General features: G+C 45.4%; 1 protein-coding gene across 8 annotated transcripts in view; it reads right to left on the minus strand.

The window, feature by feature from the left end:
* The window catches only part of CNGB3 (cyclic nucleotide gated channel subunit beta 3), a 385,692-nt gene that overhangs the window by 49,104 nt on the left and 310,359 nt on the right, over positions 1 to 26,229 (minus strand). For all 8 annotated transcript variants that reach the window (XM_056522291.1, XM_056522294.1, XM_056522292.1 and 5 more), the window contains one exon: positions 627 to 773. In XM_056522291.1, the coding sequence (XP_056378266.1) occupies positions 627 to 773 (147 nt within the window). The remainder of the gene's footprint in view (positions 1 to 626; positions 774 to 26,229) is intronic.

Genomic DNA, 26,229 nt, shown 5'->3' on the forward strand with positions numbered 1-26,229 from the left:
GACTTCCGGTTTTCACAGAGGGCACCTGGCATGGACACGGAGCGTGGAGCGGAAAGGAAGCATGATCCGGTATCGCAATCAATCCTTCAGGTGAGTGTCGTAGACATGTATTTAAGGAATGAAGGTGTAGGGGTTTAGTTACAGGAGTCAGATGATGCGCTAAAGGCGCAAAACATATGTCGACAGTCCTGTGATAGCACCCGTTTGTGCGTTGTACCCCATGTTATGGAGTCATTAAAGCACAGATGAAAATTCATTTGTGAGTGCAGCCATGCACCAGCCATGTTGTCTGCTTTTTAGGTTTTTCACATTAGAGAACAAAATGGCCAAATACTGTAGGTCACCTTCACTGCTCACAGTAGTGTCATGGAGTTTTCAGTTGCTACTGTGTAAAAAAAACAATATTGCAGGTTTACTAGAAAGTCTTAGCAAAATAAATTGATTCCCATTGAAGTGTACAGTACCTTCTATCAATTTTTTTTTCAAGGCTTATAAGGTATGTAGTGGATATCATTATGCTGCATAATGTTTCCACTACATACCTTATAAGTTGGTACTGAGACATTTGTTTATTAGAAATTATTGTTCAAATTTAGCAAAATAAAACAATAATAAACATAACCTACTTGGCTTTCTTTGTAAGCAGCTTCTTTGAATCTGGATAGTGAATCAAAATTTCACTTAGACACTTCTTATCCAAAATAAAAAGATTTGCAAATCCCTGGGCCACCACATTAGCAGTTCTGCGGTTTCCTCCACCAGAAGATAGGAGGCTGAAAGAGATTTCAGGGCTAGATGTCACGAAATGCAAAAGAGATGAGAATACAACACTTGCACTTCCCAGCCATTTATGGTCTATGGCAGAAAGATACATCCAAACATATTCTGTGAAATACCAAAAAGTTACCTTGTTTTACCATGAATGACAGATATATAAACTGTATTCGCATACAATGCATGCATATATTTTCAGTTACAGTTGAGTATATGATCAGCAGAAAGAAAATTGATGGTCACAAGCTTTCTTAGTTTCTTTAAAGAGGACCTGTAGCCAAACTAAGAAAATACGTTTGTCATTATCATTAAATAGCTTAGGATACCCTGATCACAAATATTTTCACAGTTTCTTCATACACCCTTCCATTCCAGTGATATGTGGGTTTTTAATTTTTCTGATGATTTAGGGAATCAATCAGATAAGCGTGAACTTAATTTTAACAACGGGAGTGACAGGCTATGGGCAATGTTATAGTCAAGGTGTCATGATGCATAATGAAGCGTCAATTTTGCTTCACATATCGTCGCATAGAGCAGGGAAGAATGAGCCCTTAACTGACCCTGAACCTCTTTTCCTTCCTACTTGCTCAACCACCCTATTGGCATCGAACAACTGGGCACCAGTCCCAGTCATATTCATCATAATAAACAATACTGTACAGGTCACCAGGAATACAAAGTAGCACAAAGAAGACATCAGGCAACATGAAACAGGAATTTAGCGCATAGACTACAACCTAAAAACCAACACAAAATAAATGGCAGATATGAAATATGAACTAGACAGGTAAACTAGGAATAACATGCGGCAGACTAAAGATAGACACTATATAACTCAAGGACCAGCAAATACCAGAATGACAAGGAAAAAACAAACACACAAAGACCCATAGGTCTGAACACGGACGAAGAACAGGATACATAAAACTAATACAAAACTAGATACAAAGCATAAAACAAAAGAAAAACAGCAATTACGGCACCACTTCGGACTAAAGCTGTAGAACACTGAAGGACTACTGCTTGCTGACCCAGTTCTCAGAGTATGGAGTGCAGTGGCAACATAATCCAAGTAGATTCATAAAACATAAAAAAAAAGCAACACTCACCGGTCTTGGGAACAAGGAAACTTTAATTTGGAACATACATTACATGGTGCGTAAATGCAGATACAGCTCCAAAAAGAAGCAGGTCAGAATAGCAGGTGAGTGGAACACAGGTGCAGGGGTGTGAACAGGGGCAACAAATCATTTCACGTCAATTAGTGACGAGGCCGGATGAATTGACATCACTAATGGACGCAAAACGATTTGTTGCCCCTGTTCACGCCCCTGCACCTGTGTTCCACTTGCCCGCTATTCTGACCTGCTGCTGTTTGGAGCTGTATCTGTATTTACGCACCATGTTATGTATGTTCCAGATTAAAGCTTCCTTGTCCCAGGACTGGTGAGTGCGGCTTTTTCTTCTGATGTTTATGAATCTAGATACAAAGCAAACTGACTCCTATGTTTAGGACAAAGTGAAGTACAGGAAATGTATCTAACCATAGGAGAAACTGGAAAACACTACAAACCCAAACTCCATTCATGGAGGGACATAAATACCAAATCCAAATAGACTGCAAGCTAGGGGCACACCACTGTGTGAACAAGATCTAACCTTGAAGGAAACTCAAAATCCAAAACACATCTATATATGTGTACAGATACTAAACAGATTCATAAGCGGGGTGAGAAGTTGACATTGTCTGTTGCTGAAGCTGAATCTAGCTTTGCACCCTACTCCTGGAGCGGAGGAAGTGTGGCTGAGGGCGCAGGGTGCCTATACTCAATACTTGGAGGAGACGGCCGAACATAAGAGGTTTTTTTACCAAGCAGCGCTACTTTGAGTGTGGGGAGGGTACGGGTAAATTATTGGCCTCCATTGCTCAAGCCCAGCAGGGGGTTGTGTATATTGGCTGTTTGAGGGATGGTCGGGGGAGAGAGGTCACCTAGGACGGAGAGATCTTGGGGGTGATGGTTGACTTTTATAAGGATGCTTACTCTTCCAAGACCTCTTGTACTGAGGAGGCCTTGGCGGTATATGTTGGCAGGGCGTCACTTCCTTCCCTTTCTCCGGAGCAGAGGGACGAGCTGGACTCGCCCATCTCTCTGGAGGAATTGGAACTAGCTCTGAAAGACGCTGTTAATGAAAAAGCCCTGGGCCCGGATGGCCTTCCGAGTGAGGTGTATAAAACATTCTCAGGAAGACTCCTGCCCCAGCTGTTGCGAGTGATCGGGTCAGCGGCTTTGGAAGGCTCTTTGCCTCGCTCCATGATGGAGGCCATTGTAGTACTCTTACTTAAACCAGGAAAGGACCCATTGTGCGCAGGTTCTTACAGGCCAATATCATTACTGTGTGCCGATGTGAAGTTGCTGGCCCAAGTACTTGCTAACAGACTAGTTAAAGTTGTATTATCTTTAGTCCATGGGGATCAGACTGGCTTTATGCCGGGTAAATCTACGGTGGATAATATTAGGAGAGTGTATCTTAATCTGCAGATGACTCAGGAGGGCGCGGGGGCAAGATCTATTTTTTCATTGGACGCTGCCAAAGCATTTGATAGCGTTGATTGGAACTATCTGTGGAGAGTGCTGGGCGCTATGGGGTTCGGACCCAGGTTTCTTTCTTATGTTAAACTCCTCTATCAGTGTCCGACTGTCTGTCTTCGAGTTAATGGACGGATGTCCCCATCATTTGAGTTGCGGAGAGGTACTCGGCAGGGGTGTCCCCTGTCGCCTTTACTCTTTGCACTAGCTATTGAACCGCTGGCTTGTCTCCTGAGATCCTCACCAGATATAATTGGATTCCGTTATGGCTCCATGGACGAGAGAGTAGCGCTCTACGCAGAGGACATGTTACTGTTTTTGGGTGATACCGCTAGGTCTTTGACCTCTGCTATGTCTATTATTACCGAGTTTGGTGCATATTCTGACCTGCTCATTAATTGGGATAAGTCGGTTCTGCTGCCCTTGGATCCTTTGCCTAGTATTCCTCAGATAGCCCTCTCTAACATTCAGGTGGTTAAGGAATTAAAATACTTAGGTATTAACATCACACCCTTTTTGCATGATTTTATACCCCGGAACCTGACACCCCTGCTGGAAAAAGAGTTCTCAGAAGGTAGCTGTCTGGTGTAAATTGCCGATCTCAGTGGTTGGCCGGACTAATCTAATAAAAATGGTGCTCATGCCGCAGTTATTATATGTGCTGCAGAACTCATCAGTGTGGAAAGCAATGACTTACTTTCATAGAATACAACGGCTTTTCACACAATTGGTGTGGGGGGGCGACTGCTAGGATCAAACTTGAGACATTACAAAGGGGCAAAACTTTGAGTGGGTTGGCGCTACCTAATCCTTGGTTGTATTATCTCGCCTCGCAATTACATCAGGTTAGAGGGTGGGCAAAGACGTCCTTACTGGGTCCTACGGGTCGCTTATTTATGGCTAAGCATGGAGGAAGAGTGCCACTACATATTCTGGAAATTGGAGCCCTGACCAGACCTCCGGATTCTTCTCCCACTACCCAGCTCCTTTGCAAGCTCTGGGGCCATACGCGAAAGTTATTGGGTCTTACGAGTTTTATGTCATGTACACCGCTGTGGCGTAACCCGGGCTTGCCAGCTTTTTATTCTTTTGCGGACGCTGGTTATTGGGAGAGAAAAGGACTGTGTGAAGTGGGGCAGTTAGCTGTACAGGGGTAGTCCGTTCTTTTGAGGACCTGCAGGAAGAGTTCACTCTACCGCACTCCTCATTTTATCGTTACCTGCAACTCCGTCATGTGTATGATTCTCAGAATCGGATGCGGCTGATGGAGGTACAAACTAACAGGGTCCTAGAATCAGTAATTATGAAAAGGGAATCTGCGGAATTATTTCTCGGCTATATGGTGAACTCTTAGGTTTTTACCATGAACGTTTTCCCTTAACAGTCCGAGCTAAGTGGGAGAGAAACCTTGGTGGATTGAGTGACTAGGAATGGTCTATAGTTCTGTCGCTTACCCTGTCATTGTCCCTGTCAGAGTCTAATAGACTATCACAGTTGTTCTTTTTGCACAGGGTGTATAAAACCCCACTGTTTTTACATAATGTTGGTGTTCGGTCCGACTGCCTGCCCTAGGTGTGGTAAGTTGGAGGCTCACCTACTACATATGATGTGGGCGTGCCCTATTTTAACTTCCTAATGGACTGCTGTGATACATCTTATTAAGGTTGTTTATGGGATTCCACTGCATAAAGAACCTAAGGTATGCTTACTTGGCCTTATTGGAGGTGATTGGGAACCTTCCATGAGAGAAGTGGGGATCTTATGTGTGCTGTATCAAGCTAGGAAACTAATTGCGCAGTTCTGGATCAGACGTCTCCCCCGGGAGTAGCTGATCTTATTAAAAGAATAAAGCTGATAGTGCGCATGGAGAAAGGGATATATATCAAGCGTAAGGTTGAAAGGAAATTTTATGGTATTTGGGGACCCTGGGTACGCCATTTTGACCCTCCGACGACTGATTCTTAAATGCTTGTATGCCCTCAGACTGTACTGGACGTAGTGTGAATGACTTGAATGTTGAGGTTCTGTGGATGTGGCTTTGCTATTTTCCGTGCCCTCCCTTCTCTGTCTACTTTTCTCTGGTGGATTTGTTGGATTGTTTGTAGGTACCGCTTGCTGTGGTTATGTGTATAAGGTGTGAGGGAGTATGCCCATCGGGATAAAAGTATTGTTAAACCTCTAGTTAACTACAAGTGTGTATTTGCAAAGGGGAGAGACGGAATGTTTGTTTGTTAGGTGGGTGGGGTGGGGTGGGGTGGGGGGGGGTTATTGTATGTGAACTGTTTGTAAAAAAAAAAAAGAATGTTTAAAACTTCAATAAAAAATATCTGATTTAAAAAAAAACTGATTCATAAAAGTAGGTGTGGGCAAACACTAGGTTTTCAACATTTGAGGTATGGAAAATTCATTCCAATGCTACTGGGTCTGTGTATATGGTCTCTATACAAGTGGGCCATCGCTAATCCGTGGTCTGAATAATGTATCCTGAATAATGTACTGTACATATAGGGCTCTAACACTCATGATTACAAAAGCCATTTAATCCAGTAATACATCTAGGGATATTGTTCCGACAGGGGCTATGGAAAATTATGCTGAGAGAATTCCTGAATAGGTAACTAAAATCCGAGATTGTCTGGAGGCATACAAACAAATTTTATCATATCTAAGGCATGGATAACTTAGTGCAAGTCAAAGTGGGAGTCCTTATTGACATTTATCTCCAATAAGAATGATATGATAAGCTTGTATGTTTATTTTTTGTTTCCTATCAAGTCATAGAGGATGCAGATCTGTCACGAGCTCTGCCGCCTCCTTCTCCCAGCGGGATCGCGATTTGCATTGCGGGACGTGCCCGCATGCGAATCGCGGCCCGTTCATTACCTGCTGCTGTCCGGCTCTCTGCTTTCTTGCGTGCATGCCCCCACCTCCTAGGGCGGGCGCAGCACCTTCTCTAGATTTAAAGGTCCAGTCCACCACTAATTGGTGTCTGGTCCTTTCTCTTCATTATTTAAGCCAGCTCCTGCCGGATTTTCAGTGCCCCTAGCCTGAGATTAAGTGACCCATATAGCCTGTTAGCCTTGCCCGTGTACCCAGACCTTCCGCTACCTTATTAGAGTTCGCACCTTTGCTGCCTGCTTTGACCTTCTGGTACGTTTGACTGTGCTACTGCCTTATCCTTCGGTACCTCGCCTTGCCCAGCTACCTGTATGGTCGAGCCGTGTCGGGGGGTAGCAAACTGGGTGTTGCCTGCTGCAGCAAGCCCATCCTGTCTTGCTCTGGTGAAGACCCACGGCACCTTAGACTCCGCTCCCCGATACGGTCCGAGTCATCAGCCACACAAGTTAGAAGATCCACATCCAGCTTCATTTGTGGCAATGGATCCCGCTGGGGTTCCTCTGCCTGATAGTCCAGATCTCGCTTCCATTGTGATGCTCCAGTCACAGCAGTTGGCCCAGCAGGCACAGCAGTTGAGCCAGTTGTCAGCCATGATGCAGCAATTACTCACTGCACAACAACAACTGCCACAGCCTCCTCCTGCTCCGGTGTCACCTCTTGCTCCTGCAGTCCTCTCCGGAGTAAAACTCTGCCTGTCTCTTCCCGAGAAATATGAGGGGGATCCCAAGTCCCGTCGTGGCTTCGTGACTCAGTGCTCCTTGCACACTGAACTCATGGTGGATCAGTTCCCTACGGAACAAGCAAAGGTGGTCTTCATCCTCAGTCTTTTAACTGGAAGGGCTTTGGCCTGGGCAACTCCACTGTGGGATCGCAGTGATGCTCTCACAACCAATCTCCACGCGTTTCTGACGGAATTTCGGGGTGTCTTGGAAGAACCTGCTCGAGCTTCCTCTGCTGAGACCGCATTGCTGAGTCTTACTTGGGGCAACTCCTCAGTGGGCGAGTATGCCATTCGATTTCGTACCCTGGCATCGGAGTTATCACGGAATGATGAAGCTCTTTGTGCCACCTTCAAGAGAGGATTATCAAGTAAAATCAAGGATTTCCTCACTGCCCGGGAATTGTCATCTAATCTGAATGAGCTTATACAGTTGGCATCCCGGATTTATACCCGTTTCTCAGAGCGACATGAGGAACTAGGCCAAGAAAGGGAGTCTGCACGACCTCAGCACTTTCCTAGTCTGGCACCTGTCTTCTAGCAACCACCGCAACCTTCTCGCTTGCTTCCCGCAATGGAAGCTATGCAGGTGGATCGGTCTCGCCTGACCCTGCAGGAAAGAACTCGCCGACGAACCGAGAATCTATGCCTATACTTAGCCAGTGCAGATCGCTTCCTCAAAGTTTGTCCTCTCCGTCCTCAGTCACAGGGAAACTCTCGCACCTAGGGTTTGCAGGAGAAGCCTCCCTAGGTGTGAATACCATCTCTCCACGCTTAAATTTGACGGTCCAGCTTTTCCTACCCTCCAAAGAGATCATCTCAGTTTTTACCTTTCTGGACTCAGGCTCCGCGGGAAATTTTATTGATGCTTCCTTAGTACAGAGACATCGTCTGCCAGTGTCTCACCTGTTAAAGCCTTTGTACATCTCAACAGTCAATGGTGAAAGACTGTACTGTACTGTGCTATACCGCACAGAACTGTTGTCTATACAGGTCAGAGTTCTGCATAAGGAGAACTTGTCCTTCTATGTTCTCCATCATTGTACTTCTCCTCTCTTGCTTGGCCTATCTTAGTTGTAACTCCATGCTCCGCAGCTGGATTGGAAAACTGGAGAAGTTCTTCTCTGGGGTCGGCATTGCAACAACCACTGTATTCACACACGTATGTCAAAATTGGAACCATCATCTTTCCTCTGCCTGGTTTGCCTTTGTTCCTTCAGGACTATGCTGATGTCTTCAGTGAAAAGCAAGCCGAAGTGTTACCACCACATCGTCCCTACGATTGTCCCATTGACTTGCTACCTGGCACCACACCTCCCAGGGGCAGAATCTACCCTTTGTCTGTTCCTGAAACTCTGGCAATGTCTAATTACGTCCAGGAGAACCTTCAGAAGGTATTTATCAGGAAGTCTTCTTCCCCTGCCGGAGCCGGCTTCTTCTTCGTGGAAAAAAAAGACTGGTCTTTGCGACCTTGCATCGACTACCGAGGCTTGAATAAAATTACAGTAAAGAACCGCTACCCATTTCCTTTAATCTCAGAGTTATTTGATCATCTGCGAGGTGCCTAAAATCTTCTCTAAATTGGATCTTCGTGGGGCCTATAATTTAATTCATATACGAGAAGGGGACAAATGGAAAACCGCATTTAATACTCGTGGCAGATATTTTGAGTATCTAGTGATGCCATTAGGACTCTGCAATGCTTCAGCAGTCTTCCAGGAGTTTGGCACTGAGTTGTTGTTTATTTGGATGACATACTCATCTACTCGCCCAATATCCAGCCTCATCGTTCTCACCTCTGCCAAGTGTAACAGCGTCTCCGTCAAAATCATCTCTACGCTAAACTAGAGAAATGTACTTTTGATCAAAACAGCCTTCCATTTTTGGGGCATATTATTACCAGTCAAGGTTTACAAATGGATCCCAACAAGCTGTCCGCAGTACTGGACTGGCTTCAACCTTCGGGTTTGAAAGCAATTCAGCGCTTCCTCGGCTTTCCAATTAACATCGGCAATTAATTCCTCACTACTCCACTCTGGTAGCCCCCATCGTCTCGCTTACTGTCACGATTCGGCAGGCTGGAGGTGGATCCTCTGTGCCAGAGAGGGATTGGCGTGGACCGTGCTAGTGGACCGGTTCTAAGCTGCTACTGGTTTTCACCAGAGCCCGCCGCAAAGCGGGATGGTCTTGCAGCGGCGGTAGCAACCAGGTCGTATCCACTAGCAACGGCTCAACCTCTCTGACTGCTGAAGAAGGCGCGGTACAAGGGAGAAGACAAGAGCAAGGTCGGACGTAGCAGAAGGTCGGGGCAGGCAGCAAGAATCGTAGTCAATATGGCAATAGCAGGAGGTCAAGTACACAGTATGGACAAACACAGTAAACGCTTTCTCTAGGCACTAAGGCAACAAGATCCGGCAGGGGAGTGCAGGGGCAGAGATCAGATATAGTCTGGGAGCAGGTGGAAGCCAATTAAGCTAATTGGGCCAGGCACCAATCATTGGTGCACTGGCCCTTTAAGTCTCAGGGAGCTGGCGCGCGCGCGCCCTAGAGAGCGGAGCCGCGCGCGCCAGCACATGACAGCAGGGGACCGGGACGGGTAAGTGACCTGGGATGCGATTCGCGAGCGGGCGCGTCCCACTGTGCGAATCGCATCCCCGACGGCCATGACAGTGCAGCGCTCCCGGTCAGCGGGACCGGGGCGCTGCGGAGAGAGAGACGCCGTAAGCGCTCCGGGGAGGAGCGGGGACCCGGAGCGCTAGGCGTAACAGTACCCCCCCCCCTTAGGTCTCCCCTTCTCTTTGTCCGGTATCTGCCTCCCCTGGGATGAGGACACCGGGAAAGAATGGAGAGTTTCCTCAACGGCAGGCAGTACGGCAGGAGTGGGAATGGGGAGGGAGGGCAGAAGGCGAGGCCTGGCACGGGGCAGTGTGACACCAGGACGGGGGCCATGAGGAGGCACCGAGGCTTGCCTGACTGGACTGGGAGGGGGGGAGAGGCACTTCTTATGGCAGGCAGAGTCCATAAAGACCTTAGGGAGACCGGATACAGGGGGAACCACAGGGTCACGGCAGGGAGTACTGGGAACCGGTTTAAGGCAGTCCTTGAAACAAGAGGTACCCCAGCTCTTGATCTCCCCTGTGGACCAATCCAGGGTTGGGGAATGGTGTTGAAGCCAGGGTAGTCCAAGGAGAATTTCGGAAGTACAATTGGAGAGGACCAAAAACTCAATTTTTTCGTGATGAGGTCCGATGCACATTAGGAGGGGCTCCGTGCGGTAACGCACGGTGCAATCCAACCTGACTCCGTTGACCGCGGAAATGTAGAGTGGCTTGACGAGACGGGTCACCGGGATGCGGAATTTATTCACCAAGGAATCCCGAATAAAATTCCCAGAGGCACCAGAGTCCAGGCAGGCCACGGCTGAGAGGGAGGAGTTGGCTGAAGGAGAAATCCGCACGGGCACCGTGAGACGTGGAGAAGCCGACTTTGAATCAAGAGACGCCACACCCACGAGAGCTGGGTGCGAGCGTGCGTCTCCCAGACGTGGAGGACGGATAGGGCAATCCACCAAGAAATGTTCGGTACTGGCACAGTACAGACAAAGATTTTCTTCCCTACGGCGATTCCTCTCCTCCTGGGTCAGGCGAGACCGATCCACTTGCATGGCCTCCTCGGCGGGAGGCCTAGGCGTAGATTGCAACGGAGACTGTGGGAGAGGTGCCCAGAGATCTAAGTCTTTTTCCTGGCGGAGCTCTTGATGTCTCTCAGAAAAACGCATGTCAATGCGAGTGGCTAGATGAATGAGTTCATGCAGGTTAGCAGGAATTTCTCGTGCGGCCAGAACATCTTTAATGTTGCTGGATAGGCCTTTTTTAAAGGTCGCGCAGAGGGCCTCATTATTCCAGGATAGTTCAGAAGCAAGAGTACGGAATTGTATGGCGTACTCGCCAACGGAAGAATTACCCTGGACCAGGTTCAGCAGGGCAGTCTCAGCAGAAGAGGCTCGGGCAGGTTCCTCAAAGACACTTCGAATTTCCGAGAAGAAGGAGTGTACAGAGGCAGTGACGGGGTCATCGCGGTCCCAGAGCGATGTGGCCCATGACAGAGCTTTCCCAGACAGAAGACTGACTACGAAAGCCATCTTAGACCTTTCAGTAGGAAACTGGTCCGACATCATCTCCAAGTGCAGGGAACATTGTGAAAGAAAGCCACGGCAAAACTTAGAGTCCCCATCAAATTTGTCCGGCAGGGACAAGCGGAGGCGAGGAGTGGCCACTCGCTGCGGAAGAGGTGCAGGAGCTGGCGGAGGAGATGGTTGCTGCTGTAGCAGAGGCAGAAGTTGCGACTGAAGTTGCTGCACCATGGTGGACACTTCCGACAGCTGGTGAGTTAGATGGGCGATCTGTCGGGATTGCTGGGCGACCACCGTGGTGAGGTCAGAGATAGCTGGCAGGGGAACCTCAGCGGGATCCATGGCCGGATATACTGTCACGATTCGGCAGGCTGGAGGTGGATCCTCTGTGCCAGAGAGGGATTGGCATGGACCGTGCTAGTGGACCGGTTCTAAGCTGCTACTGGTTTTCACCAGAGCCCGCCGCAAAGCGGGATGGTCTTGCAGCGGCGGTAGCAACCAGGTCGTATCCACTAGCAACGGCTCAACCTCTCTGACTGCTGAAGAAGGCGCGGTACAAGGGAGAAGACAAGAGCAAGGTCGGACGTAGCAGAAGGTCGGGGCAGGCAGCAAGAATCGTAGTCAATATGGCAATAGCAGGAGGTCAAGTACACAGTATGGACAAACACAGTAAACGCTTTCTCTAGGCACTAAGGCAACAAGATCCGGCAGGGGAGTGCAGGGGCAGAGATCAGATATAGTCTGGGAGCAGGTGGAAGCCAATTAAGCTAATTGGGCCAGGCACCAATCATTGGTGCACTGGCCCTTTAAGTCTCAGGGAGCTGGCGCGCGCGCGCCCTAGAGAGCGGAGCCGCGCGCGCCAGCACATGACAGCAGGGGACCGGGACAGGTAAGTGACCTGGGATGCGATTCGCGAGCGGGCGCGTCCCACTGTGCGAATCGCATCCCCGACGGCCATGACAGTGCAGCGCTCCCGGTCAGCGGGACCGACCGGGGCGCTGCGGAGAGAGAGACGCCGTAAGCGCTCCGGGGAGGAGCGGGGACCCGGAGCGCTAGGCGTAACACTTACTAAGAAGACTGCTAATCCAAGAGTTCGGACTCCTGAGGCTGAAGAAGCTTTCAAACAGTTATAGTCCGCCTTCGCTTCGGCTCCTGTTCGAGACCTGATTCTAGCAAGCCATTCATCTAGAAAGTGGATGCTTCGTCAGTTGGAGCAGGTGCAGTGTTAACGCAAAAGTCTTCTAAGGAGAGAACTTTAATCTGCAGATTTTTCTCTAAAACCTTCTCCCCTGCGGAGAGAAATTATACCATCTGAGATCGCGAGCTCTTGCCCATTAAGTTGGCTTTAGAAAAATGGCGTCACCTCTTGGAAGGCTCTGTACACCCAGCTTACTATCTATTCCGACCACAAGAACTTGCTCTATCTCCAGTCTGCCCATCGCCTCAACCTTCGACAGGCTCTGTTCTTCTCCAGATTTAACTTCTTAATCCACTTCCGTCCTGCAGAGAAGAATCTTCGTGCTGACGCTCTGTCCAGATCCTCTGATGTTCACTGTCTTGAATCACATTCTCAACCTATTATTTCCCCTGATCGTTTCATCTCAGCAGCACCAGAGTGTCTTCAGCACTTGCCACCAGGGAAGACTTAAGTACCTCACCATTTAAGATTTTGAGTCCTGTATTGGGGTCATTCCTCTCTACTGGCTGGTCATGCTGGAATTCATAAGTCCATACATCTCATCGCCCGACAGTATTGGTGGTCTACTCTAAAACAGGTTGTTTTTGATTTTGTCCGATCTTGTTCAGTTTGTGCCTGGGACAAGACCCCCCGTTCCAAGCCTGCTGGTCTACTACATCCTTTGCCAGTTCCAGAGCAGCCCTGGACCGATATTGCAATGGACTTTATTACTGACCTTCCCTCTTATGGCGGAAATACAGTCATTTGGGTTGTTGTGGACGGATTCTCTAAAACGGCTCATTTTGTGCCTCTACCGGGATTACCCTCTGCACCAATTGTTCCTCTGCCATGTCTTCCGCCTGCATGGATTGTCCTCCTCTATTGTCTCCAACCGAGGAGTCCAGCTTGTCTCTAAGTTTTGGAGGGTTCTCTGTTCACGTCTTCAAGTTAAATTAGATTTTTCTTCGGGTTACCACCCTCAATCCAATGGACAGGTCGAAATGGTGAACCAGTTATTGGGAGACTATCTCCGCCATTTTGTTTCTGCTCGTCAAAATGACTGGGCCGATCTGCTACCCTGTGCCGAATTTTCGTACAACCATAAGGATTCTGAATCCTCTGGGTCTTCACCCCTCTTTGTGGTCTATGGACTTCATCCTCGTCCTCCTCTACCCTTATCCACTTCCTCCGGAGTTACCATGGCCGATGAACAAGTGCGGAATTTCGTCCCCATCTGGCGAAAGACTCGTGACTCGATTCTGCATGCCGCCACTGATATGAAATCGCAAGCGGACAGGAAAAGACGCCCTCATCCCGAATTCTCTCCAGGGGACAAAGTGTGATTGTCTTCCAAGTTCATCCGCTTTAAGGTACCATGTTATAAGCTGGGTCCTCGCTATTTGGGTCCTTACAAGATCAAATAACGTTGAAACCCTGTAGCTTATTCTTTCCATCTTCCTTCCTCTCTCTGGCTCCCAAATTCTTTTCATGTATCCCTCTTAAAATCTGTTGTCCATAACCGCTTCTCTAAAAAAGTCATCACTACTACTCCCATGTCTGGTACCTCCGATGTTTATATCGTCAAAGAAATTCTGGATTACATGTTTGTCAGAGGAAAATGTTTTTTTCCTTATGGACTGGGAAGGATTTGGGCCAAAGGAAAGGTCTTGGGAGCCGCAAGACAACATTCTAGACCGTGACCTTATCCACAGGTTTTTGTCCTCAAAAAAGAGGGGGAGACCAAAAGGGGGGGGGGGGGTGTACTGTTACGGCGAGCACTCTGGTCCTGCGCTCTGACCGTGTGCGCCTGCCGCCTCCTTCTCCCGGCGGGACCAGGATTCACATTGCTGGATGCGCCCGCATGCGAATCGCGGCCCGTTCATTACTTGCCGCTGGCTGGCTCTCTGCTTCCCTGTGTGCATGTCCTCGCCTTCTAGGGTGCGCGCGGCACCTTCTCTAGATTTAAAGGGCCAGTGCACCACTAATTGGTGCCTGGTCCTTCCTCTACAGCTCCTCCCCCAGCTCCTCCTCCCAGACAGCTCCTCCCCCTCTTTCCTGCCGATCTTCAGTGCCCCTAGCCTGAGATTAAGTGACCCGTATAGCCTGTTAGCCTTACTTGTGTATCCAGACCTTACGCTACGTTATTAGACTTCGTACCTTTGCTGCCTGCCTTGACCTTCTGCTACGTTTGACTGCACTTCTGCCTTATCCTTCGGTACCTCGCCTTGCCCAGCTACCTGTGTGGTCGAGCCGTGTCGTGGGTAGCGACCTGGGTGTTGCTTGCCGCAGCAAGCCCATCCTGCCTTGTGGTGGGCTCTGGTAAAGACCAGCGGCACTTTAGACAATATAAATATGAACATATTTATTTTAGAACTTGATGTAATATCTGTTAAGTCCATGTTCTGAAAGGGGTGCGGATAGTAAATTTTATATATCAGCTCTGCATACACTGTACAACTGAAGGGCCCAGCTTCTGCCTCGTATTGATCTGATTATTCATTACCCTTATAAGTGCCTGAATGTTGCTGAATATTAATTTTCATTTTTGCCTGTGTACTCTCCTTGTCCTATCCCAGAAAAAAAAAAGTTATATGTTACTCAGTACCTCATCCTGATCATGTACATAAAACTTTTATGTGTCTAGCTTCTGTATTTCTTTTAAAATCAGCTTATATCAGATCACACTGAATTTCCATCTTCTCTCTGGCAGGGGGGGTGCCCCTCTTTTGCCCTCACTAACTTTTGCCCTCACTAACTAACTTGTATGTACATTCCTATACAGGTGGGCGTATGTGGAGAGCATTGCACCCTAGTTTGTAGCACAGACTAGGATGCAATGCTCTACATATACCCCCACCCGTATAGTAATGTACACTACACACACTGCTATACACATGGGGGGTATGTGCAGACTGCAGAGCATTGCAACCTAGGCCTAGGGTTTATAGAAGGTATCTGCACATACCCCCCCCCCCCCTACCCATGTGTATAGCAGTGTGTGTAGTGTACATTACTATACAGGTACTATACAAAAAAAAAAAAAAACACACATTGCATACTATTTTGGAAACTACACCCCTGAAGGCACGTAACAAGGGGTCCAGTGAGCCTTAACACCCCACAGGTGTTTGACAACTTTTTATTAAAGTCGGATGTGTAAATGAAAAAAAAAGTTTTTCACTAAAGTTCAGTTTGGGAGAAAATGCTCCCCAAAATTTGTAACCCCATCTCTTCTGAGTATGGAGATACCCCATGATGGGACGTAGTATGCTCTGCGGACAAACTACAATGCTCAGAAGAGAAACACATTTGGCTTTTGGAAAGCAAATTTAGCTGAAATGGTTTTTGGGGGGCATGTCGCATTTAGGAAGCCCCTATGGTGCCAGAACAGAAAAAAAAAAAAAAAAAAAACACATGCCATACTATTTTGCAAACTACACCCCTCGAGGAATGTAACAAGGGGTCCAGTCAGCCTTAACACCCCACAGGTGTTTGACAACTTTTTGTTAAAGTCAGATGTATAAATGAAAAAAACATTTTTTTCACTAAAATGCTTTTCCCCAAAATTTTTTTACATTTTTACAAGGGGTAATAGGAGAAAATGACCCCCAAATTTTATTTGTAACCCCATTTCTTCTGAGTATGGAAATACCCCATGTGTGGTTGTCAAGTGCTCTGCTGGCGCGCTACAATGCTCAGAAGAGGAGAAGCGCCATTGAGATTTTGGAGAGAGAATTTGTTTGAAATGGAAGTCAGGGGCCATGTGCGTTTCCAAAGCCCCCCATGGTGCCAGAACAGTGGACCCCCCACATGTGACCCCATTTTGCAAAATACAGAATTCAATAAGGGGTGCAGTGAGCATTTACACCCCACTGGCGTTTGACAGATCTTTGGAACAGTGGGCTGTGCAAATGAAAAATTTAATTTTTCATTTTCACGGACCACTGTTCCAAAAATTTGTCAGATACCTGTGTGGCATAAATGCTCACTGTACCCCTTATTACATTACATGAGGGGTGTAGTTTCCAAAAAGGGGTCACATGTGAGGGGGGGGGGGGGGGTCCATTGTTCTGGCACTATGGGGGCTTTGGAAACACACCTGAGCCTCCAGTGCATGGCAATCCTCAGGATAAGCAGGACCGATTTGTAAATTACTTCTATTAAAAAATCTTAATCCTTCGAGTACTTATCAGCTGCTGTATGATCCACAGGAAGTTCTTTTCTTTTTGAAATTTCCTTTCTGCCTGACACCTCTGTCCCTTTTAGGAACTGTCCAGAGTAGGAGCAAATCCCCATAGAAAACCTATCCTGCTCTGGGCAGTTCCGAAAATGGACTGAGGTGTCAGCAGAGAGCACTGTAGTCAGGCAGAAAGGAAATTCAAAAAGAAAATAACTTCCTGTGGATCATAACGGCAGCTGATAAGTACTGGAAGGATTAATATTTTTTAACAGATGTAATTTACAAATCTGTTTAACTTTCTGACACCAGTTGATTAAACATAAAAAATAATGTACCCCTTTTATAAAGTGTTGTAAGATAACCCTTCCCCTGAGATATTGTTACAACTAGAGGAGAAAAAGGTGTTTAATCCCTTAAGGACAGAGCGTTTTTCCGTTTTTGCACTTTTGTTTTTTCCTCCTTACCTTTTAAAATCATAACCCTTTCAATTTTGCTCCTAAAAATCCATTTGATGGCTTATTTTTTGTGCCACCTTTTTTTTTTGCTAACTATTTGATTGCTTTTTATTCATTTTTCATGGTATAAAAAGTGACCAAACATACGCTATTTTGGACTTTGGAATTTTTTTGCGTGAACACCATTAACTGTGCGGTTAATTAACAATATATTTTTATAGTTTGGACATTTACGCACGCGGCGATACCACATATGTTTATTTTTATTTACACAGTTTTTTTTTTTTAAATGAGAAAAGAGGGTGATTCAAACTTTTATTAGGGGAGGAGTTAAATGATCTTTATTAACTTTTTTTTTCACTTTCTTAGTTTTTTGCTATGTTATAGCCCCCATAGGGGACTATAACATGCATGATACTTATTACAGGCACTGATCAGTGTTATCACCGCTTGACTGCTCCTGCCTGGATCTCAGGCACGGAGATGTCATTCGACGATCGGACGCCGAGGAGGCAGGTAAGTGACCCTCCTTGTGCGTCCTAGCTGATCGGAACACTGAGGTTTCACGGCGGTGGTCCCGATCAGCCCAACTGAGCTGCCAGGAAGCTTTCACTTTCACTTTAGACGTGGCAATCAACTTTATTGTCCAGCATTAGTCATGGGTCCTGATAGCAGCTGGGACCGTGCTGGTATGATGCGAGCTCAGCTCCTGAGCTCGCTTCATAACCCTACCATGCCACAGCGCCGTTTATAAATGGCGTTCTGCGGCAAGGGGTTAAACAATTTCTAAAAAATAAAATTCAAAATAAACTATCTTTCGTTCTGGGACAAAATAAATTTCAGGAAGGTGGTAAACCAAATAAACTTCTTGTTAATATAATTGCAAATCAAAAGGAATGTTCGAAAGTAAAATATATTTTAAACAAAAAAAGGGGGGTCGTGAATAATGAGGATAATTTACGTTTAGGAGAATAATGAGGAAAATTGGCGTTTAGCAAATGCGTTTGCGTTTAGCATGTGTGTGCTATGTGGATTTTTTCATGCTCTGGACAGTTCCTGAGAGCACTGTGGTCATGACAGAAAATAAATAAAAAAAAGAAAAGAATTTCCTCTGTAGTATACAACAGTTAATAAGTGGAATAACTGGAAGGATTTAGATTTTTTAATAGAAGTGATTTACAAATCTGTTTAACTTTTCTGGCACCAGTTGATTTAAAAAAAAATAAAAAATTTCCAACGGAGTACCACTTTAAACCACATATTTCATCTCTGGTAAGTGGGGAACAAACTGGATTTATACCAAAATCTGTATTTGACAATATCCATCAGGTATTTGCGGGTGTTCAGATGGTGGATGGACCTTGGTGCTCCATTCTGTTGTTGGATGCGACTAAAGCCTTCGACAGGGTGGAGTGGCAAATTAGGAATGGGCCGGCCAGAGCTCCTTACATGACAGTGTGCTCAGCCTATCACCGGCTGAGGTGGGACATCGCTGCGGCCAGTGATACGCTGACGGCTCTGTGATGTTCCTGTCCCCAGGAAGCAGTAAAAGGATAACAGCGGAGGACCATGAGGCCGATACCGGAGCAACGGGGGAACGTAGGAAGGTGAGTTAATGTTTAGTTTGTTTATTTTTGTAGCCTGAGCACAGGAATATGTAAAATTCATGCAGTACAGATGTCCTTTAAGGTTTATAGTTAGTAAGGTTGGGCAGAGTTGGTTTCAATATTTGTTTAAAGTTGGAGGGGTAACATTTGTTAGAATTATTAGAAACTAATTTAGTTGCACAGAAGGAATGCTGTAAATGGCCTACTATTATCAACATTAATAAGTCTTGGGTTAAGATTAAAGGGGTACTCCGGGGGAATTTTTTTTATTTCTTTCAAATCATCTGATGACAGAAAGTTAATCAGATTTGTAAATTACTTCTATTTAAAAAAAAAAAAAAAAAAAAAAAAAAAGTATCCTTCCAGCACTTATCAGCTGCTGTATACTACAGAGTATGACACAGTATGACCACAGTGCTTCCTGCTGACACCTCTATCGATGTCAGGAACTGTCCAGAGCAGGAGAGTTTGCTTTAGGGATTTGCTTGCACTCCGGACTTCAATATGGAAAAATTGGGTTTAAAGGGGTACTCCAAGGAACTAAACCCATAGCCCATCCTTTCCCTCTCACAAGCTATGTATTTGTCTAAATATCATTCATTAGCTATATTGAGCAGTTTCCCTCTTTCTGCTGTCACTTATATGCAGGGAGTGAGAGAGAGACGTCATTCTCAGATCCTGCTGTTCTTGGTGTAAATCCCTCAGTGAGACCTAGCCCCCACCATTCAAGACAACACCATGTGATCTCTGTCTGGTCTAGAGCTCTGGCTTCACATGCACACCATTTTTATTTTTATTCACTTCCCCAGAGTACCCCTTTAATACAAGTAGCACAATTTTGTTCAGATGGGCAGCTGATTAAACTTGACACAATTAAGAGACTATATGGATTAGAGGAAAGCTGCCGGCGGCAGCACAGAGGAATACAGGACCCCCTAAACCAGATAATCCACCTCCCCTAGAAGCGAGAAAACCTCCTCACTCAGGGCCAGAATTAATGCAGTAATCTAACCCCTGCTTTGTCCACCCCATAGCTCTACAGTACCTAGCCCAGCAAACACTTGGGTAAGTCCACATTGTCCACCTTCTCATTTTTTAATCAGGGATCATATGTTTACACCTTAAATCGACACCCTATTCTGCGATGATAGTACTAATACTATAACACCGACGCCATAATAACCCATGTACTTCCACAAGTACTCAACACCAGCGCACAGAAATGTATTTGTATTTATATTTTTATTTGTGTAATTTTATGTGTATTGCAACTCTTTTAAACAGTACCCTGTTGCTTTTATCTGCTTTGTACCTCTTTAAATAGCGACATATTACTCCATCACATTGACCCTTCTGAACTGAGGTTTTCTTTCAATGCTTTTTTTATTGCATTCTATATTTTTTTATACCGCCATAATGCCCTATGCACACCATGACATGTTTTTTAATATAAGACATACAGTATACATATCATTGCATTGACCCTCATGACGTATTTGGAAATATATGACTGGTTTTCCTCTACACAATCTCTGCACTTATAACTTATACTCTGTATATATGTTTATACTTATGTGTATACATGTACATATATGTCTATATGTTTTTTAGCACTGTAAGGGGACCTGAGGAAGGCATGAGTGTATGCCGAAACGCGTTGTCCCTAATGTACCAATAAAAGTTTTATTGTCCTGTGCTGCTCGAGTCCTCTCTTCATAATCACAGTTGTGCAGCGCCTCCACCAACCAGTTTTTTTCTGCCTTATCTGTCCTCCATTACTATCAGTTCCCAGCACTGGGGTCCGATACTTGTAAGAGTGCAGCAGCCAACTATCGCAACCAACCCATTCACGCCGACCGCTGCATTTATCATCCTTCGCTTATACGAGGTGCATATCTCACTTGAGTGTGGTGTAGGGCACACCAGCAGATACCCCCCTGTGTTTTTTTTATCCCTTTTCAAGCATGCACAAACTGACAAGAGAAGACAAACACAAGAAGTGTGTGTTAGGCATACTTGCCCCTCAATTTACAACATTCACGACCCCTGACCCTATAATCCCGCCATAACCCAATGTACATTGTTTACACCCCCTGACTTTATAATCTCGCCATAACCCAATAGTCACTCTTGCTTTCTAAATTAAGGTCACACCCATCTGACAAATTTCCTGAACAATCAGAAAATCTATAAACCCTCATATCTCAGGAACAGCAGGGGGTATCAATAATCTGTAAAAAAGTTGTAAAATCAGGGCATCCTATGCAATTTAATGACAGTTTAATCAAAATTTTTGGAGTTGGCCATGGATCCTCTTTAACCTGTTAAGGACGAAGGGCATACAGGTACGCCCTTGAATTCTGGTACTTAAAGGATAAGTCTCATGCTAAAAAACTTATCCCCTATCAAAGTCCCATAGACTTGCATTGAGGGGGCAGGGCGTGACGTCACACGGAGGCGGAGTCTTGATGTCACAATACTCCGGCCCCGTGGTTGTCATGCTTCACACTTGGAGCCTCCATCACTGCAGAGAGCTCACAAAGGTGGGTGCGGAATGACAGATTGCGGGGGTCCCCCAGCGGTGTACATATATGTCTATATGTTTTTTAGCACTGTAAGGGGACCTGAGGAAGGCATGAGTGTATGCCGAAACGCGTTGTCCCTAATGTACCAATAAAAGTTTTATTGTCCTGTGCTGCTCGAGTCCTCTCTTCATAATCACAGTTGTGCAGCGCCTCCACCAACCAGTTTTTTTCTGCCTTATCTGTCCTCCATTACTATCAGTTCCCAGCACTGGGGTCCGATACTTGTAAGAGTGCAGCAGCCAACTATCGCAACCAACCCATTCACGCCGACCGCTGCATTTATCATCCTTCGCTTATACGAGGTGCATATCTCACTTGAGTGTGGTGTAGGGCACACCAGCAGATACCCCCCTGTGTTTTTTTTATCCCTTTTCAAGCATGCACAAACTGACAAGAGAAGACAAACACAAGAAGTGTGTGTTAGGCATACTTGCCCCTCAATTTACAACATTCACGACCCCTGACCCTATAATCCCGCCATAACCCAATGTACATTGTTTACACCCCCTGACTTTATAATCTCGCCATAACCCAATAGTCACTCTTGCTTTCTAAATTAAGGTCACACCCATCTGACAAATTTCCTGAACAATCAGAAAATCTATAAACCCTCATATCTCAGGAACAGCAGGGGGTATCAATAATCTGTAAAAAAGTTGTAAAATCAGGGCATCCTATGCAATTTAATGACAGTTTAATCAAAATTTTTGGAGTTGGCCATGGATCCTCTTTAACCTGTTAAGGACGAAGGGCATACAGGTACGCCCTTGAATTCTGGTACTTAAAGGATAAGTCTCATGCTAAAAAACTTATCCCCTATCAAAGTCCCATAGACTTGCATTGAGGGGGCAGGGCGTGACGTCACACGGAGGCGGAGTCTTGATGTCACAATACTCCGGCCCCGTTGTTGTCATGCTTCACACTTGGAGCCTCCATCACTGCAGAGAGCTCACAAAGGTGGGTGCGGAATGACAGATTGCGGGGGTCCCCAGCGGTGGGACCCCTTTGATCATACATCTTATTCCCTGCCCTTTGGATAGGGGATAAGATGTACTAGGGCTGGAGTACCCCTTTAAGGACCAAAGGCGTACCTGTATGCCTTGAGTCCTTAATCGGCTTTGAAGCAAGCGCAGGAGCTGCACTCGCTATAGAACAGTGAGTGTTGGCTAGGACTCATTTTCACCTTAAGGAATTCTTAGTTTTTTCCTCCTCATCTTCTAAAAATCATAATGCGTTAAATTTTGCACCTGCAGAACCATATAAGGGCTTGTTTTTTGCATCACCAATTGTACTTTGTAATGACAATACTTATTTTATAACATAATCTGCGTCAATTTTTTTCCTTATTTGTGACGTAAAATGAAAAAACAAAACATTTTGCTAATTTTTAGGGCTTCCGTTTCTACGCAGTGCACTTTGTGGTTAAAATGACACATTATCTTTATTCTGTAGGTCCATACGATTACAAGAATATCCAATTTATGTAGGTTTTATTTATTTTACTACTTTAAAAAAAATTATTACTACATGCACCAAAATTAGTATGTTTAAAATTGTCATCTTCTGACCCCTATAACTTTTTTATTTTTCAATGTGGCTATATGAGGGCTTATTTTTTGCACCATGGTCTGTAACTGTTATCAGTACCATTTTTGTTTTGATGGGACTTTTTGATCGTTTTTTAATTAATATTTTTATGGTATGTGAAGTGAAAAAAAAATCCACAATTTTGGACTTTAGTATTTTTTTTACGTGTACGCTATCGACCGTGCGGTTTAGCTAACCTTATATTTTAATAGTTCAGACATTTATGCACCCGGCGGTACCACATATGATTATTTTTTTTATTACATTCTTTTATTTAAAAAAATAGAAAAAAAAGGGTGCTTAAAATTTTTATTGGGGGGGGGGGGATGGGCTTATTCACATTTATGTTCTTATTTTTTTAACACTTTTTACTTCTTTTTTTAGCCCCCTTGGGGCTAAATGGGGCTATACCATGCAATCTTTTGATTGCATACACTGTTCAATGCTATGCCATAGCATAGCATTGATCAGTGTTACTGGCGCTCTGCTGCTCTAGCCTGCTGCGGACATGGAGCAGTAGATAGCTGATCGGACGATGAGGCAGGTAAGGACCCTCCCGTCATCCAGTAAGCTGATCAGTACATCACAATTCTGTTGAGATAGTTTCTGCCGAGATAGTTTCCCTTTCAGTTTAGATGCCGCAATCAACTTTGATCGCTGCATCTAAAGGGTTAATGCCAGGCATCGGCCCGATCGGCGGTGCCCTGCATTAGCTGTGGGTCCTGGCTGCCCTTAGTGACCAGGACCCACAGGTTTTAACCCGTTCTCCGCTTGTGAGAACAGTTTAAACCCCGTTAGCGGGATCAAGGCGTACAGGTACGCCCTCAATCCTTAAGGATTGGGGAACGGGGGCGTACCGGTACGCCCTGCGTCCTTAAGGGGTTAATGACAGGCAGCGGTGATCCCGATCATGGCGTCTACAGTGAAAGTGAGTCATCTTCAGAACTCCTGCAACGTGATCATGGCGGTTCCATGAGCTAAAATGGCAGAGGAGGGTCGCCTTACCTGCCTCCTGCTGTTGATCGCCTATCCAATGATGTAGCGTGGGCTTAGCCAGGCTATATCAGTGGATAGCCGATCACACTGTATAATGCTGTGCCATAGGCATAGCATTATACAGTAAATGCAATCTAATGATTGCATATCAAAGTCCTATGGGGACTTAAAAAGTGTAAAACATTTAATAAAAAAAGCTTCTAAAATTATATAAAACCCCCTCCCCTAATAAAAACTTAAATTACCCTTATTTTCCAATTTTACAAAAAACATTAAAACAATTTTAAAAAAATTACAGATTTGGTATCTCCATCATGCATAAATGTCAAAACTATTAAAATATAATGTTTATGATCCCGCATGATAAATGACATAAATGTAAAAAAATATCAAACACCAAAAATACTGATTTTTAATCACATCATGTATCAATTTTTTTTTTAAAAGCGATCAAAAAGTCCCATGAAAAATGGTACAGCTGAAAACTACAGATCACAGCTCAAAAATAGGAGCCTTCAAATATGTGAGTATATGGAAAAATAAAAAGTTATATGAGTCTGAATTGGACAATTTTATGCATATAAATTGTCAGGGCTCTCGCTTCGGCCGGTCACTCTGGCTGGGAGCGCTCTCCTATGTTGCCCTATGCTCCCGGCAGTGCCGCCGTTCGCATTGCGGGACTCGCCCGCATGCGAACCACGGACTGCCGCTCACCTTCTGCCCTGTCCTCTTCTTTCTCTGGGGCTCCTGTTCCTCGCATTGCGGGGCGTGCTCCCTTGCGAGCCCCGCTCTGTCCTCCTAGGGTGCATGTGCACTGGTTCTTCTAAATTTAAAGGGCCAGGGCACCAATAATTGATGCTTGTCAAAACCAATCTTATTTAGTTCCGGCACTTCCCACTGTTCCCAGCCGGATCTTTGTGCCTTGTGCCTAGTGAAAGCGTTCCTCTGTGTGTTGCCTATTAGTGTTCCAGACCTACTGCTAGTGAACTGACCTCACACCTTTGCCGCCTGCCTCCTGACCTCATGCCTTAGTATGCTTCTTTGCTGCCTGCCCTTGACCTTCTGCTATGACTGACTATTCTTGTGTACTTCAGCGCCAAGGTTCACCTAGGCAGCCTGTGTGGAGGAATCATGTCAGGGGTAGCAACCTGGGTGCCGCCTGCCGCAGTGAGACCATCCCGCTTTGTGGCGGGCTCTGGTGAAAACCAGCAGCACCTTAAACTCTGCTCCCTGATACGGTTGAGTCATTGTCCAAGCATGTCCAAGGGATCCACTTCCTTCAGCCGCTTACATAAATTTTGTTAAGTAGTACAGTAATAGAAAAACGATATAAGTTGTGTATTGTTTTAATTGCATTGACCTACAGAATAAAGATAATGTATCATTTTTACCATAAAGTGCACTGTGTAAAAACCAAACCCCCAAAAGTAGCAAAATTGCATTTAAAAAAATAAATAAAATTCTGCCCACAAATATACATTTTTTGGTTTCATGGTACATCTTATGGTATAATGAAAGGTCTCTTTACAAAGTACAAGTGGTCGTGTAAAAAACAATCCCTCATATGGGTCTGTAGGTGAAAAAATAAAAAAAAAGTTATAGATTTTAAAAGGAGGAAAGGAGGAAAAACAAAAATGCTAAAATGAAAATTGGCCTGGTCCTTAAAGGGGTACTCACTTGGAAAACAAATGTTTTCAAATCAACTGGTGCCAGAAAGTTATACAGATTTGTAAATTACTTAATCTTAATCCTTCCAGTACTTATCAGATATTGTATGCTGCAGAGGAAGTTATGAAATTATTTCCAGAGTGACCACAGTGCTCTCTGCTGACACCTCTATCCGTGTCAGGAACTGTCCAGAGTAGGAGAGGTTTGCTATAGGGATTTGCTTCTACTCTGGACAGTTCCTGACACGGAGAGAGGTGTCAGCAGAAAGCACTGAACAGAACTTCACAACTTTCTATGCAGTATACAGCAGCTGATAAGTACTGGAAGAATTAAGATTTTTATATAGAAGTAATTTACAAATCTGTATAACTTTCTGGCACCAGTTGATTTGAAAACATTTATTTTCTACTGGAGTACCCTTTTAAGGCCAAAATGACGGATGTATATTTACGTCCGTGGCCAATTTCCGTAATGTGCTCAGCTTCTGAGCACACTTCGTATCTGCTGGGTCCCAGTTGCTTTCGGCAACCAGGACCCGTGGCTAATACCGGGCATCGCCAATCGGGCTGATGTCCGGCATTAACTTTTTAGACGCTGCGATCAAAGTTGATTGCGGCGTCTAAATCGGGAGAAATCACTGCCGTTTAGCTCAGTGGAGCTGTTCGGGACTGCTGTGGTGAAATCGCGGCATTCCGAACCACTGAGAGGACAGTGGGAGGTGCCTTACCATGCTCCACGCTGTTCGATCGGCGTTTGATTGCTCCAAGCCTGAGATCCAGGCTAGAGCAATCAAGTGCAGATCATACAGATCAATGCTATGCTATGGCTTAGCATTGTTCAGTGTATGCAATCAAAATATTG

Source organism: Hyla sarda, chromosome 5 (assembly GCF_029499605.1).
Source record: "Hyla sarda isolate aHylSar1 chromosome 5, aHylSar1.hap1, whole genome shotgun sequence".
In the NCBI taxonomy this organism is placed as follows: Eukaryota; Metazoa; Chordata; class Amphibia; order Anura; family Hylidae; genus Hyla; species Hyla sarda.